Below are 17,604 nucleotides of genomic sequence, written 5' to 3' on the forward strand. Positions count from 1 at the left end.
GGATATAATGCAAAGAAAAATGAAATTCTGGGGACAATAAAAATGTTTTATATTTTAACTGCAGTAGTGATTAGTTTTTCAAAACTCATCAAAACTGTACATGTTAAAATAGGTGCCTTTTATGTATGCAATCTTACATCAAAGTTGATGGTAAAAATTATAGTGCCTGACAATATAAAGCTATATAAAATATAAAGCTATATAAAATAGTGTAATTGAATGTTTGCTTTTTAAAATATATGCATGGAAAAGACAGGTTAGGCAAATATCATCAGTGAGATTACAGATAACTTACTTCTTTTCCTCTTTTGCTCATTTCCTTTGTATTAACTTGAAAATGCTACTTAGAGTCTAAATTATAAATATCTTTTTTTTAAAGATTTATTTATTTGAGAGAGAGAGAATGAAATTTTAGAGTTTTAAATTTTATTAGAATTTAGAACTTTAAATAAATTTTAAAAGATTTATTTATTTGAGAGAGAGAGAGAGAGAATGCACACACACGTGTGCAGGGGAAGGGGGGAGAGAGAGAGGGAGAGAGAATCCTAAGCAGACTCCCCGCTGAGCAGGTAGCCCTATGCAGGGCTGGATCTCACCACCAGCAATCACCCCCCCCCACCGCAGCCTAAACCGAGAGTCTGATGCCCAACCGACCCACCCAGGCGCCCCATAACTATTTCTATATACAAAAAGTTTTAATGAGAAATTTTCAGTATGAACAGTGATATCAAACTGTAATAAGGTGGTGAAGAAATTCTTTCAAATAGAATAAAGTCATGAAGGAATAACCTATTTCATTATATTAATATGGGAGAAAAACATAGCAGATGCAATTAAATTATGTTCAACAACTGGCCAGGGTCTGTACAAAGTGTGAGGAATAGGAAGATGTACCTCAAGAAGTGACTATGTAATGGAGAAAAATGATATTGTCAACAAATCAAATACAAAACAATTAGCGACTATAGTTTACACATGAAAGCACAATGAAACAAGCAACTAAGGGAAGAAAGAAAGAAAAAAGAAAGAAAGAGAGAAAGAAAGAAGCAACTAATTAAACATGGAGAGTGTGGGAAGCATTGACAAAGGTGACATTTAGGCTGTCCAGCAATGAGAAAATCTCTTCCTGAAAAGATGATTATCCTACATACTGAGTAAGAAAGTTATACCTACTGAGAAAATTCCGTATCAAAGAGGAAATCTGCCTAGGATTTACCTGGATAGAAAATGTACTCTTTGCACTTGCACTACATCTAGATTTGGCAATAGAAGTCTCTGACACCATTCAAAAGTACAAAGACAAAATAATCAATTAGACTACAATTGAAAAATTGTACATTTAACATTTGTTAGTAAATTCCAGTTGGGCTCATCTGATACACTAAACCTTCTCGTACTATTCGTAAGGGAAAATCCAAGATGCCTCCCAAAAGAGGATACGGGAATCCAGAATACATCCTTGATAGTATGTTTTCAAGCCAAAAGAAACACTTATAAATATATGATGGATGGGGTAAACGATTACTCTATACTGCTAAGAATGATTATAACATGGTAAAAAAGTAAATTCCTAACTTATGTAGAGAAAAAAGCCTGTGAGATAGTGGGATCACAAGATAGACGACAGGCAAAACTTGTCCACCCTGCTCCTTAGATTTTGTCATTTTGGAAACTTCTTGCAATTAAGGCATCGGAATGGAATTAAATTGACTTTACTTAAACACAACACATTTTGGTCAGCAGAAAACCGAATTTTTGAGTGAGAAAGTCATTCCAAAGAAAAAGGACTTTAGGGGATCTGACTGTGCGGAGAGAACATTTTCTATTCTTTTCTCCCTCTTGACTTTGAGTCAAGAAATTACTGCAAGCAATTTAAGAAACACTATTTCCCGGTAGAGGCTATCCAGGAGATTGGAGGAAAAAGAAAAACGATTAAGCGATAAGCCAGTTTGCAAGGAGCCTTCTACAGTCAGCGAACTGGAAACTGGATATTTTTTAGATACCGAAGCCAACAGAGGAACCAGGAGCAAGTCGAAGGCCAGCTAAAGGTTGTAGGCAACACACAGAGAACAGTCGCTGCCAGATCCTTTTGCTTCCACCGCAAAAGACTCACCCCCCCAACTCTCTCTCTCTCTAAAATGTTTCTAATACTCACTACCTGCCCAGAAATACCCCCTCCCCGACAATCCCAACCACCCTGCGGGAGTGACAGGCTGCGTTCACTTACTGAGCTGTCCCCCGCCAGACGTCGTACTCGGTTCCCGACCTCCTGCGCCTCCAACGCCAGCTGCTCCAGGAATCCCCGGCGCCCCCATCCCCGGCGGGGTCCCACTCTGCCTTTCGAAGTTGCCTGGATTGGAGAAGTAGTCGCGCAGCCGAGGCAGTTCGCGGCCGCTTTCTAACAGCTCGGTGTGCAGCTCCAGGGCGGTCAGCAAGTATTGATCGCGCAACAGCTGAGCCGCGATCGCATCAATTGACAATCGGGCAGGGGTCTCCCCACAGCCCCCCAGTGCCACCGCAGCCGCCAACGCCTCCCCAGGGAGCCCTGGCCGCGCACTGCTCCCTAAGGCCACGGGATCTTGGGGCGATAGCGAGTCCGCAGAGCCAGGATCTAGGCCGCTCCCGGAACCCAGTCGAAGTCCTGCCCGCCGCTCCTTAGTCGCCGCTACTTCGTCGTCGTCCTCGTCCGAATCGCTGAGGAATGGATTCACACCGCCGCCACCACTGCCACTACCTCCAGGCGCCATCGCCGCCATCTTATCCTGTCAGGACTGTGGGCGCCTCCCTGACTAGCTCTGACAGGCCGCAGCCTGGATTCCCCCTAAGCCTCAGCGGGCACTGCGCACCTCCAGAACCCTGGCCTGGTCACGTCTCACCTCCCCACCCAGAGACCGGGAGTAGGCTCGGAGGCAGAATGTCCGGATGCAACAGCACCCGCTACCTCAGCCACTGCTGCACCAGCAGCGGGGCTTTGCAGGCGTCTTCCTGGTCTCAGTCTCGCGAGAAAGCGTGCGAGTCCTGCCCCTCTCTCCGCCCCAGCCCCGCCCCAGCCCCGCCCCAGCCCCGCCCGTTCTCAACACCAGGGAGCGAATATTGAAAGCCCCGCTCCCCGCTCAAAGGAAAAACCCCGCCCCCACTCCTGTTTGATTGGCCGGAGGAGGAGGGAGGGACTGGAGTTACAGAGGACCGGCTCTAGAATTATCGCGAGAGCAGTCACCCGGCAGGTAGGTTTCGGGGGCGTTCCGCAGTTGAGAGGCAGTTATGACGGTGGCTCAGGAACGTTCTCTTGGCTCTCCTTTCAGGGGTCAGAGGGGAGCTCTGCCGGAGAGCTGCAGCCTGCCTTTGCGCTGAGGAGGCCTCATTCCCGAGATAACGCCTGACCCGGAAAAGCCCCAGGTAAAGCCCGGGGACCAGAGCGCAGAGGTGCGGTGGCACCAAAACTGGCCTCACGCCCGCGGGCGCGCTGCTTCCTTAGCACTTTTCACTTTTTCTTGTTGTTTGCTGCCAGTTGGTGATACTGTCTTCGCACGTGTAGCAGGTGCCCAGGGCAGTAGTTAGAATTTGACTTCCTTTCTCTTCCCTTCCCAGCCAAGTGCCTGCTCGCTCCGGAGGCCTGGCGACAACACCGTCTGCTTGAACTTCTGGAAGACCGCCTTCTAGCCACCGAGTTAGTGCTATAATAGGGCGGGGTGTGCTGGGGTGTGGGAGGTGGAGGAAGTAACCAGACAGAACTCTTGAGTTTTGGATGTCGTTGGATTTGTGGCTAGATACCCTGAATGAGCACTTAGGATTTAAAACACAGTTTGCACAGCAGGGACCCTTCAGAATATCGAATGCAGCCTCATCAGTAGAGAGAGAATGCAAACTTAAGCCTAGAAACATTCAACGACTTGGTCAAGTCAACTCCATTAATAAGTATTCAAAGGAACTTTAAAATCAGTTTTCTTAGGTGCAAAGCCATTCTTCTCCCACTAGCCTTCCAGTCTTTCTGACTGGGCCATTTAGGCTGGAATCAAGATATTGACTGTGGAACATATTTATTTTAAAGCTTGGATGCTTTGCACAGTTTTAATTTCCTTTATCAAATGTTAGCACATAGAGTAAGTATACTAAATTTGGAAGTTCCACCTTTATCTTTTTTGTCATTCCTTGATTACAGTCCAAGGTGGTAAAGAGGATGTTAGTTTCTAGTCAACAAACAGTATTGGAATGCTATTTCTAAGACCTATTTTCTTCACACATAAATTGCTGCTTTTGCAAGGTTTTAAATTTCTTTTCTTTCTCTGTAGTTCCATGTAAACACCAAAATAAATAGGTAGTAGTAATTTTGTTATCAGGTGAGTTACATATTACACTGAAGTAGTAAAGTATCTCCTTTAGCTCTGTGGAAAAATAAAAATAGATCATTCTTATATAACCATAGGTCAGGTTATTGGCTTACACGTTAAAGTATGCCAATAGTTAAGTGTAGGCTTTAATTTCAGCTTACCCAGGCTCAGGAAACTAAAATTTTCATTTGAATGAGGCTTTGGGTTTTTTCTTTTGTTTTTGCTGGAAAGTTTTTTTTTACAATGTAGTACTAAGAATTCAAAATATTTTTTTATAGAATATTAGCTCCTAATGTTCGAATTCTAAATATTTTTCTGTGATGTATATATATTGAAGAAAAACATGAAAAAAATCCCCGATCTTAGGAAAATAGTATCAAAATAGCCAATGCTGTATCTGTTACTATTTATTAGCAAAAAAGATTGCTGATACTTACTGTAGTTTAGTTTGCCAGAGAGATTGAAAATGGAATCAATTTCTGGAATGGAGAAATGGGAGGGATTAGTCAATGGCATGGAAAGGGCATGATTGGAAATGGGTTATTTATATACAATATTTCCATTTCTGTAATGGAATTTTTAGAAATCTCCTGCACTTAGGGTCCCTGAAGATTGTCCTTGTCTGGTAGAAGTGCCTAGAGTTCATATTCCAATTCTACCAATTATTTGCAGTAACACCTTAAGTTATTTAACTTCTCTTAGTCTCACTTAACATTTATCTGTCAAGGGGATTAATGAAAGTACACAGAGTTAGGAATGTGCTTGTCACAACGCCTGGTACCTAGTACATCATAAATGTTGTTATTATAGTCAGTTATAGATAGTGCAATATTAGTATATATTGAAAGTATTTGAGATGTTTTTAAAAATAAAACAAGACAAATATCAACTATCCAACAGCTAAAGCTGGAAAAAGCAATTAAGTCAGTAGGGTACAAAGGGAGTATCTTTAATTTAGGGTCTGATTTCTAAAATGTAAGTTGAAAATAGATTTAGGGGTGCCTGGGTGGCTCAGTCGGTTAAGCGGCTGCCTTCGGCTCAGGTCATGATCCCAGCGTCCTGGGATCGAGCTCCGCGTCGGGCTCCCTGCTCAGCAGGAAGCCTGCTTCTCCCTCTCCTGCTCCCCCTGCTTGTGTTCCCTCTCTCGCTGTCTCTCTCTCTCTGTCAAATAAATAAATAAAATCTTTAAAAAAAAAAGAAAATAGATTTAAAATATATTTTCTCAGAGAGTTGTAAGAAGTTAGACGTAGAAGTGCTTCCATGATTGACTTCCTATATAAATCTTTAGTTTCCTGATTCTACTTCGTATCCTGTAATCATGGACTTATTTATATGACCTTCCAAGCCCATGACAAATCAACTGGCCAATTTTCTCAGTAAGTACTTTTCTTTTCCATGGTACATTGAGGTTTACTTATCAATAAAAGTGCTTAAGAAGTAGCACATACTAGAATATTAATAATTGCTAATCTCTACTTATAATAATTATTAATATGGTTGGGAAATTTTCTACTTAGCAAAATTTGCATTAATGTAGGTCTTTGCAGCTAAAGTTTGGATAATGAGGATAGTCATTGAACTTTGTATCTTAGCAATGAAATGTTAAAGATTGCTTTTTCTTTTAAATACTTCAAATTTTAGGGCTTAAAAACTAATTTTTGGCTTTAATAGTCTTAAAATAACCACAGGTAACATTTTAAATGCAAATTTTTGGTTGATGTGAAATTTTAGAAATAATCTAATTTTTAAATTGTTTTTCAATACATGTAAACATTCCACAGGTATAAGCTAAATAACTTTTATTGGTACATGGATATGTGTCTTTTAAAATTTTTAGTAGTTATTCATTTATTTTGAGAGGTTTCCAAACGATTCAACCATGACAAAATTTTCTTCAGTAAATCTGAATAAAATGTGATTCTCTTTAAAGAGAAATGTTAGGTAATAATATTGCTTAAGATACATGTGCTTGGCAATAATAAAATAGGTAGTATGTGAAGGACGATATTTTGGAATCACTGCAATTTTATGTATAGTAAATGACTCAAGCATATAAGTTTGGTTTTTGTTTTGTTTTTTAAGTATCCTGAATCTTCACAGTTCAAGTGTTTGTTCTGGAGGAATAAAAAGAGAAGCAAGGCAGCCTCTAGTGGCTACAGTGCATATTACGTGTACCTTTGAGAGAATAATCCTAAATAATTTCTTCAGCACACATTTGAGTCCTTACTAAGCGCGTAGGACTGTGATGAGTGCTGGAGGAACTCTGTCTTGCTGTCATGGATTACGATTAAGTGATAGAGACAAACATTAATCCAAATGGTAAAAACAGAGGTATGTACTTATAAACTTGAAGTAAAGGTTTTGGTTTTTGGTTTGGACTGCATAGTCCCTGAGGAAGTGATGCTTGAAAGTGCAAGGAGAAGTCATGAGACAATGGAGTGAGAGAGGATGGAGGGTGGGTTGGAAGTGCAATTTATGCAGAGGTCTTAATAACAGTAGGAAGCATGGGCTACGTACATAAAAAAGACCCAATGTGGTGAGATGCCATAAAGCAAGGGGGAGTGCCATGAGACAAGGCTAGAAAGGGAGGCAGAGACCACTTCATGTAACACCTTGTGTGTTGTATTAAGGATTCTAGTTTTGATTATGATGGAGAGACTGAAGGGTTTTACCCAAAGGGTGAGATGTTCCTATTTGCATTTTGAAAAAAGCAAAATCAAAAAATAATACGTGGCTATACAGCTGAAGAATGGGGTATAAAGAATGAATGCTAGTTTTCTGATTGGTACACCTGAGTGGAAGGTGGTGCCATCTCCTGAGATTGTAAACACTAGGGAGTTAGGAGGCTTACTACCTAAACAAGGTTCATGGGGGAATATCATGAGTTTGGTTTTAAATATACTCAGTTTGTGTCTCAGGTGGATCTGTTAAGGTTGGAATTTTACATATATGGATTTGGAGCTATTTGTTAAGACTTTCACATATAGGTGTTAGCTGACACCAAGGGTATGGTCCAAAAAGCCTAGACGGGAAGGGGGAGGGGGGGAGGGGACTGGCTGGCTCAGTTGGTGGAGCATGCAACTCTTGATCTCGGGGTTGTGAGTTTGAGCCCCATGTTGGGTGTTGAGATTATTTAAAAATAAAATCTTAAAAAAAAAAGTCTAGACAGAAAGTACAAGAGTGAGAATAAAAGAAGCCTTAGGACCAACTTTTGAGTAACTCCAAAATTCAATGACCAAATAGAGACCTTCTATATTGGGCAGAGAAGTAGGAGGAAAACTGGAGCAATGTTCACAAAAGCTAAGAAATGACAGCTATTTAAGAAAGAAGTCATGGTTAAGGAAGACAAATTGAATGGAAGATAGAAGACTAAAATAAAGCCACTGGATTTTTCAATATTGGCTACATTACATTAGTGAAAGCTTTTTCTCTGATGTAATGGAAAACAAAGGCTCAAGTTGTTTGAGATTTACAGGATCAGGAAAAAAGAGATCATATTATTTTCAAAAAGTTTGGCTGTGTTGGGGAGAAGAGGGCAGCCAATGCCTTTAAAAACGTTCTTTATTAATCCTTTATTTGTGAGCTATATCCTTGGCACAGGTGTGACTTAACTCATTTTCAGTACTGTATAATGTTTCACCGAACAAAAACTATCTGTTCCTATTGTTAAATATTGTTTCCAATTTTTATGATACAAAGAGTAACAGACAAGAATTGCATTTAAAGTTTTTTGCCTGTATTTGTATTTGATATGGAATTTACCTTAATACAGTCAAAAATGGTAGCTATACTAGTGCTTTTGTCAGTTGGTTAAAAACTTCAAACTAGAGGGGCGCCTGGGTGGCTCAGTCGTTAAGCGTCTGCCTTTGGCTCAGGTCATGATCCCAGGATCCTGGAATTGAGCCCCGCATCGGGCTCCCTCTCCCACTCCCCCCCTGCTTGTGTTCCCTCTCTCACTGTGTCTGTCTCTTTCAAATAAATAAAATCTTTAAAAAAAAAAATTCAACCTAGATCTCTGTCTCACACCACGTACAAATAAATTATAGATAATGACCTGTGAAAAGTAAGAATCTAAAACTTAGAATTTAGTTCTAATTTAAAACTATTTTTATGTGACATAAAAACGAGGAACGTTTTCTTATGGAAAACACAAAAAAAATTCATAAGGATAAATTTGGTAAATTATACTGTATTAAAGTTATAAAAGTTCTATTTAAAAAAAAAAGCACCATAAACAAATTTGTTTGCTTTGTTTGGATGTATGGTGCAAATAAATATATATGTCTATTTATATCTATATAGAGAGAGATACACAGATACACATGCATATAATATAATGTACAAGTCAAAGAAAAAAGGCCAATAAGTGTAATACTATTTGATCAAAGGATGTGGACACACAGTTGAAAGGATAGGAAACCCAATTGGCCAGTAAAAACTTGAAAAGATGTTCACCCTCACTAGTAATCAGGCAAATAGATACTCAAACAACAGGATGCCATTTCATCCTGTGTAGGTTGGCATAAGGTAAATATGATAATACCAGTCAATTGTGGGGATTTAGAGAAAATAGGAATTCTCATACACTGCTGGTATGCATCTAAATTGTTATTGACACTTTGCTACTGTCTTGTAAAGTTGAGAATACAGGTTTATTCCAGCAATTCCACTTAATAGAGATAATTTTCAAACTTATTGGTATGTAAAATAGTTTGAAATACATTTTTTTCACTACCACGTGCTATGTTCATACAATGCATATGCATGCATGTGCACACAGAGAAAAATTAAAATACTTTTTCAAAACAATCATTTACCTTCCTACTTCTGAGGTACTTTATTGTGATGTATTCTCTATCCTATCCTATTCTATTCTATTTCATTTTTTTTTAAAGAAGCTAATTGCAGTCCACCAAATTAATTTTGTGATGGATCATCCTTCTGTTGTAATTCTGAAAATCTCCCAATTGACCATGAGAGATAGGCTAAATTGCAGCATTCTTTGTAGTAATGACAGTTAGGGACAATGTCTATCAAGATAATTTTCAAATAAATTGTAGTATAGTTATATAATAGAATATATGTCTAAATCTTTAAAATAATTTATAAGTTTTTGATAGTGCTGGCTAGAATAGGCTCATAAAAGGAACAATGGCTTTGCATGTATACTGATAAAAATTATTTTCTAAGTAGGATGGGGAAAGCATGAGTGCAAATATTGGTGATTATATTGTTAATCTAATCTTGTAGAATGACAGCTTTTAATCCCATAATTGACTGAGTTTAAAATGTATACCCTCCCTATAAAAGAATTCAAATAATCTGTGTAGGTACTTTGTGCTCTCAGAAGATAGAGTATAACTCAGTATAACTCCTTACCCTTTAAGTATTAGTTGTACATAGCAGCTTCCTTCCAAAGAGTACAATATGCAATCATTAAATTTATAGTGGAGAAACCTGACAAACACTACCTTGTCCAGATGATCAAGTTTAATATCACTTGTGATAAGCCATGTTGATGGCATACACCGTTGGTAAGATGTGATAAAAGTGGCACCTTACACATGTAGTTTTCCTCCCTCTTCCTCTCCTCTTCCATAACTCCATCCTAATCATGAGAAAAACATCAGACAAATTCCTATAGGAGTCTCCTAAAATATACCTGACTAGTACTCTTCGGAACTCGCAAAGTCATCAAAACAAGCAAACTCTGAGAAATTGTCACAGCCAAGAGATGCCTAAGGAGACGTGATAAGTAACTGTACTGTGGTATGCTGGAACAGATAAAGGACATTAGATATGAAGAAAAAAATTGAATTATTCTCAAGTGTATAGCTGGGTACGAGTCATCTAAATAACTAACAACCTCTGTTGGTCTACTATCCATGAGGAAATCTGAAAATTAATTCTTTTATGGCATTTGTAAAGTCACATATAGTTTTCACTTGAAAGTGACATACATTATGATGAAAAAAATATACACCGCAAAATAATAAGTATAAAGAAACAAATGAACTAGTGTTAATAACCTGGCTTAATAGTTTACCTGGTAATATTCTGTTGTGTGCAGGTCTCAGCTACTTCCTTACAGTTTTAACTGGCAATATTTACTTTTCACATGGCAGGTAAACAGAGCCTAAGAGAACTGCGAAACACCATCTTTAAATAATAAGCTCTTTAGTATGGTTTATGCTGATGTAAACACTTAAAGTCTTTGAGCTTAATAAATAACCTTTATTTACAAGAACACAGGTTATATGAAATCAGAGCTGTCCACAAAAATTTGTGGTGGTTATAACTATGACGCTAGTCAGTGTTATCTTTTGAGTACAGACTCAGGCTTCAAATTAATTTTTTTCCTACTCTATTTTTAGATCCATAGAAAAGTTTCAAAAATAGTACAGAGAGTTATCGTACACCCTTCACACTGCACCTCATGTAAACATCTTATAAAACCACAGTATAGTTATCAAAACCAGGACATTAGCATTTGTAAAAAACTATTAACTAATCTACAGTTCTTAGTTGAAATTCACCAGTTTTTCCACTATTGTCTATTTTCTTTTTTTTTTTTTTTAAAGATTTTATTTACTTATTTGAAAGAGAGAGACACAGCGAGAGAGGGAACACAAGCAGGGGGACAGGGAGAGGGAGAGGGAGAGGGAGAAGCAGGCTCCCCGCGGAGCAGGGAGCCCAGTGCAGGGCTCGATCCCAGGACCCTGGGATCATGACCTGAGCCGAAGGCAGACGCTTAACCGACTGAGCCACCCAGGCGCAGCTATTGTCTATTTTCTGACCCAGGATCCTGCCCAGGTTTCCTTACTGTATTTGGTTATGTCTCTTCAGCCTTCATTCTACGACCGTTCCTCAGTCTTTCCTTGTATTTCATGACCATGATGCTTTTGAAGAGTACTGCTTCATTATTTTCCATACTGTTCTAGATTTGAGTCTGTCTGATATACTCCCATGAATAGATCAAGGTTAGCATTTTTGGCAAGAACACCACATATTCTTTTGCCAAAAATATACCATGTCGTGTCTTTCTTAGTGCACCATATTAGGGTTACATGATGTTAATGTGTCTTATTACTGGTTATGTTAACTTTGACCAACTGGTAAGGTGGTGTCTGAGGGGTTTCTCCATTGTAAATTAGTGTTTTTCCCTTTATAATTAATATATATATTTGGGAGAGATTTCTTTGAGACTGCAAATATCCTGTTTGCCTCAAACTTTCACCCACTGAGTTTAGCATTTATCAATGCATCTTGGTGTGGTAATAAGTATTACTGTGGTGTTTGTCTAGTTGTAATTTTATATATTTTTCTCATTCCTTCTACATTTATTAATTGGAATTCTTCTGTGGAAGAGGTGTGAGATTCCAAGGTCATTAATCTCTTATTGCATTCTGGTGGAGATCCTTAAGTTATTACCTGATGAAGTAATTATCTCTAACGTGATTTTTAATTAAAAACATCAGCTATATTCTCATTTGATTTTCCATCCTGGAATTCTTTTAGATACTCTCATGTCACCTTATCTTTCTTATATTGATATAAATTATTTAAAACTAAGGATCACTTGAAAATGGGTTAGAAAGTACATGAGTTTTAGGGTTAAGGCCTATGTATAAAATTCCTAAAGACCCATTAGAATAAAATATAATGACCAGTGAAATTTAGTATGATTTGTAGAGTGCAATATATAAGATCATTACTTTGAGGAAGGAAAGAATTTGTATTATATAGCTTAGTAGGGAAACCCATTTGTAGGTTGTTGAAGTGGTCCAGGTGAGGACTTGATGAACTTATGCGGTGGTTGTGAATGTGGAGAAGTGAGAAACCAAGCCCTTTTGAAAATAGAACCCAGAGGTGCCTGGGTGGCTCAGTCAGTTGAGCAACCAACTCTTGATTTCATCTGGGGTCATGATCTCAGGGTTGTGGGATCCAGCCCCATGAAGGGCTCTGCGCTGGGTGTGGACCCTGCTTAAGAGTCTCTCTTTCCCTCACTGCCCCTCCCCTCCACTCTCTCAAGAAAGAAAGAAAGAAAGAAAAGAAAGAGAAAAAGAGAACCCAACTGGGCACTGAGAAATATTAAATAAATATATAGTGTTTGTATCATTAATATTTGGTGGTAATGAATATTACAAGTCTGTAATCAAGAAGTTATGAAATTGATTTGACTGGAACAGGAAAATACAGTATACCTTTTCTTATTGCTTTCTTGTAAAATAATGTAAACTCAACTGTTTAGAGTTTGATTTAAAAAATAAAAATAAAAATCGAATGCTTTATAATCTAGAGTATTATTAGTGCTTTGCATTTGTATGGTGCCATGTCTTAAGTTACTTCCCACTAGACTCCTGCCATGGAATAAGGCTGATGGTATCTTTTTTTATGGATAAGGAAACTAAGACAGGGAGTGACTTGACTGGGATCCTGCTGTTCTTATATAACAAGAGTGTGATTTTTTACTTTGACTCTTACAGCTCTAGAAAGGTCAAAATTCTCAAATAAAATTTTTGTTTGACTACTTCAGTAAGCTTTTGGGTAGTGGAAAATTTATATGTTCTTTTAACACATAGACTTTGATACTTTATTCAGAAAAGCTGTGTAATAGCAATGGGGAAAAAAAGAAAGAACATTAATTCCAGGGAGTTATTCGTAAATGCAAATTAAAGTGTGAAATGACATAGATGTTTGCTTATTTATAACCATGATAGGAAGTATTAATGTTTCCATGATAAAGCGAAGATCTTTAAATCAATGTGAGCTTGGGGTGCCTGGATGGCTCAGTTGGTTAAGCGTCTCTCTGCCTTCGGCTCAGGTCATGATCCCAGGGTTCTGGGATTGAGCCCCGCATCTAGCTCCCTATTCAGCGGCGAGCCTGCTTTTCCCTTTTCTTCTGCCCCTCCCCCCGGTTGCATTCTTTCTCTCTCTCTCTGTCAAATGAATAAATAAAATCTTTTAAAAAGAATAAACCAGTGTGAGCTTCTGTACATCCAAATATATCATATGTGCTTTAGCTCTGACTAGAGTTTAAGATCTAACTGAAATGAATTAAGTACTTGAAAAGCGACTTACTTTGAACAACTAAATATGATACCTGACAGATTGTGTCCTGGAATGGGAAATAGAAAAAAAAGGAAAATAATTGAATATAATATTATGAATAATTTTAAACCAATAAATTTAACAATTTGGATGAAATTGACAAATTTCTTTTTTTTTTTAAGATTTTATTTATTTGAGAGAGCGAGAATGAGAGAGAGAGAGCACATGAGAGGGGGAAGGGTCAGAGGGAGAAGCAGACTCCCTGCTGAGCAGGGAGCCCGATGTGGGACTCTATGCCAGGACTCCAGGATCATGACCTGAGCTGAAGGCAGTCGCTTAACCGACGGAGCCACCCAGGCGCCCTGAAATTGACAAATTTCTTAAAAGGTATAACTACCAAAGCTCACTCAACAGTTAGTAAATAATCTGAATATCCCTATATATATATATATATATGAAGAAATTGAATCTATAGTTAAAAACCTCCCACAAAGCCAGTAGTTTCACCAGTGAATTCTGTTACACAATGAAGGAAGAAATAATACAAATTCTACACCAACTCTTCCAAAAAAATAAAAGAGGTAGCAACACTTCCCAACTCAGTGTCTGATACCAAGACCAGAGAAGGACATTACAAGAAAAGAAAATTAGAGTCTGGTATCTTTTCATAAACATTGCTTTAAAATGCTAAATAATATTTTAGCAAATGAAATCTAACGGTCCATAGAAAGGATAACACTTAATGACCAAGTAGGGTTTATTCTGGGAATGCAAGCTTGGTTTAACATTTGTAATTCAATCAGTGTAATTCACTACATTAAGAGACTGAAATAGAAAAACCAAATGATCATGATCATCTCAATAGATCCAATGAAAAGCATTTGACAACATCCAGCATTCATTCATGATTTTAAACTACGCATATAGGAGTGAAAGTGAACTTCTTTAACTTAATAAAGGAAATTTCCCCAAACTGGAAAACTGACAACTTTCACCCTAGGATTGGAAGGCAAGGATTTCTGTTGTTACCACTTCTGTTCAACATCATACTAGAGGTCCTAGACAGTACAGTAAGCATGAGACAAAAATAAAAGACATTTATAATGACAAGGAAGAAGTACTTCATTCATAGGTGATATAATTATCTCTGTAGAAAATCAAAAGGTATCTACATAATAAAGCTACCATATAACAGTTTGTCAGTGTTGCAGAATACAAGGTGAATGTATAAAAATCCATGATTTAAGAACTAACAAGGGGAAATTGAAATACAAAATATCGTTTACAATAATATAAAAATATATAAAATATGTAGGGGTGAATTACACAAGCATGAGGAAAGTTTTGAGGGTTATGGGTGTGTTCGTTATCTTGACTGTGTTTATTGTACATTTTAAATCTGTACAGTCTGTTTTAGACCAGTTATGCCTAAGTAGAGCTGTAAAAATGCTATAAAGAACATTATTGGGGCACTTCAAAAAAATTGTGGAGTACAGAATGGTAGATGAGTTAAAGTACTGACTTTGAATTTACTGAAGTTGACAGTTGGCTGTTGGTATATAAGAGAGTATCATTGTTCTCAGGAAATAAACACTGAAGTATTTAGGGGTTAAGGGCCATAGTGTATGTAACTTATCTTCAAATGGTTCTGAAACAATATTATGTGATTTTACACACATGCACACACACATGTATGTGTGTACACGCATGAGGGGTAAGATAGACAAAGCAGGGACAGGAGAGGAAAGAGAAAAAATGACAACGCCAACAGAAATGTTAGCATAGATGTATGTGGCTAAAGGGTTTATGGGTTTTTGTACCATTATGCTTGCAACTTTTTTCTCAGTTTGAAATTATTTTCAAATAACAAGTATTAAAAATCTGTATTAAAGAAAGTGCTATCATTTACAAAAATTCCTTATGTAGGACACAAAATAGGTAACCAAAAGAAAAATTAATTGAACTTAACCAAAATTGAAAAGTACTGCTCTTTGAAAAACACTTAAAAATGAAAAGGGGGAAAAAAAGAGTATTAAAAAAAAATGTCCATTAAACACATGAGAAGTTGTTCAACATCATTGATTATCAGGGAAATGTAAATTAAAACGTCAGTAGGTTACAAGTACACTCCCACATACAGAAAAGGCAAAATTAAGCAGGCTTCAGTACCAAATTTTGTTGGCAAATATATGGAGCAACTGGGGCTATCAGACATTTCTGGCCTGGAGGACATTATACTAGCTGAAATAAGCTAGTCAGAGAAAAACAAATATTGCATGAGTCTTCTTACATGAGATTTGTAAGAGTCAGGCTCATGGAAGCAGAGAGTAGAATGATGGTTGCCAGGGTTTGGGGGGAAGGAGAAATGGGATTTGTTGTTCAACAGCTATAAAATCTCATTACCCAAGATGAGTAAGTTCTAGACATCTGTACAACATTGTGCCTATAGTTAGCAATACGGTATTGTACACTTGAAAATGTCAAGGGTAGGTCTCCCATGTTAAGTGTTCTTACCACAATTAAAAAATATATATATATATACCCATATAGATAAGGAAAATAGCAGTAGAGCAATGACGCTAAAGTTGATGCTTTGGTATGAAACAAAGTTTGGGACTTGATTTACATCTATTAGATTAGATTTTAAAGTCAGCAAGGGTGGCAAACAAGTTTTTCTCACATGCTCAATCCAACTTCATGAACATCAGGAACAATAATATTAGCTAATACTTAATGAGTACTGACTGTGGTAGGCACTCTTTTGCATATTTTACACATATTAACTCAATTCTTTTTTTTTTTTTAAGATTTTATTTGAGAGAGAGAGAGAGAGTGAGCACAGTATGGGGCAGAGGGAGAGGGAGAAGCAGACCTTCCACTGAGCAGGGAGCCTGATGCAGGGCTCGATCCCAGGACCCTGAGATCATGACCTAAGCCAAAGGCAGATGCTTAACCAACTGAGCCACCCAGGCGCCCCCATATTAACTCAATTCTAATAATACCCCAGCAAGTAGGTACTATTGTGTTATCCCCATTTAACTGATGAAACTGAGGCACAAAGAAATTAAATAACTTGCCTTAAGTCACACGGCTAGTAAGTAGAGAAGGCAGGTTTTGAATCCCTGCAGTGGAATGCTTTGGTATGTCCTCTTTACCATTATGCCATCCTGCCCCTCAAAGAAAGATACTGAGATAAGGTCTGGACACACTGGTCATCTGAATAAGTGTTAGAAAAAGCTTATGGTCTCCAGTGATGTGACCCAGGGTTCAAATCTCAGCTCTTCCCCTTACTAGCTGTGTGATCTTTGGAGCATCACTTAGGCCCCGTGAGACTCAATTCCCTGCTATGAAAATTGGGGTTCTAATGCTTCATTGACAAAGCAGATTCTGAGGATTTGAGGAAATAATGTAAGTAAAGTACCCCAGCCCTGATGCAGGTTCTGATGCAGAGTAGGCACTCAGTCAATAGTAGCTAGTGCTATCATTGACTACTCTCACTGTGGAGAAACATTATACACAATATATGAAAGAATATAAAGCACATTACACTTACTCTAAAAGTTAGGATAAATTCTTAAATGGCATTTATAGCAAAATTATAGATTGTCAATAAAATAAAGTTTTAAAACACTTTCTGAAACAACATTGTGTAAAACAGTGTGTATAACAGGTAGGTAAAACAGCTTGGAAAAAGTTTGACAATTCCTTTTATAAATTTAAACATCTGCTTGCCATTTAACCCAGCAGTTCTAATTCTGCATATTTATTCAAGAGAAATGAAAGCACAAATACATAAAGTCTTGTGCATTTACTACTCTAAGAAGCTTTATTTATAATAGCCAAAAACTGGAAATAATTCACATATCCTTTAAGAGTTTAAGAGAGAAACAATTTGTAGTATATCCATATAATGGAATACTTCTTAATATTAAAAAGGAACAAACAACTAAATCACATGCATGAATCTAAAAAACATTATGGTGAATGAAAATAGATACAACAAACTGCGTACTGCATGATTCCATCTCAGTGATGTTCTAGAACAGTCAGCATTAATCTAGAATCACAGAAGACAGATCAGCAATGGCTTATGGTCAGGACTGTGGAGCAGGGATTACCTTCAGAGGGACATGGGGGAACTTCTTCGAGAGAAAATATTCTAGGGTAGTTATGTGAGTATATATTTGCCAAAACTTGTAAAACTTAAAATGGGTCCATTCTGCCT

General features: G+C 37.7%; 1 protein-coding gene across 6 annotated transcripts in view; it reads right to left on the bottom strand.

Moving 5' to 3' along the window:
• Positions 1-2,975, bottom strand: part of RELCH (RAB11 binding and LisH domain, coiled-coil and HEAT repeat containing) — a 106,782-nt gene extending 103,807 nt beyond the window's left edge. For all 6 annotated transcript variants that reach the window (XM_044921050.1, XM_044921049.1, XM_021686145.2 and 3 more), the window contains exon 1: positions 2,228-2,975. In XM_044921050.1, the coding sequence (XP_044776985.1) occupies positions 2,228-2,756 (529 nt within the window). In that variant the 5' untranslated portion in view covers positions 2,757-2,975. The remainder of the gene's footprint in view (positions 1-2,227) is intronic.
• Positions 2,976-17,604: the final 14,629 nt, after the last annotated feature.

Source organism: Neomonachus schauinslandi, chromosome 14 (assembly GCF_002201575.2).
Source record: "Neomonachus schauinslandi chromosome 14, ASM220157v2, whole genome shotgun sequence".
Lineage (NCBI taxonomy): Eukaryota > Metazoa > Chordata > Mammalia > Carnivora > Phocidae > Neomonachus > Neomonachus schauinslandi.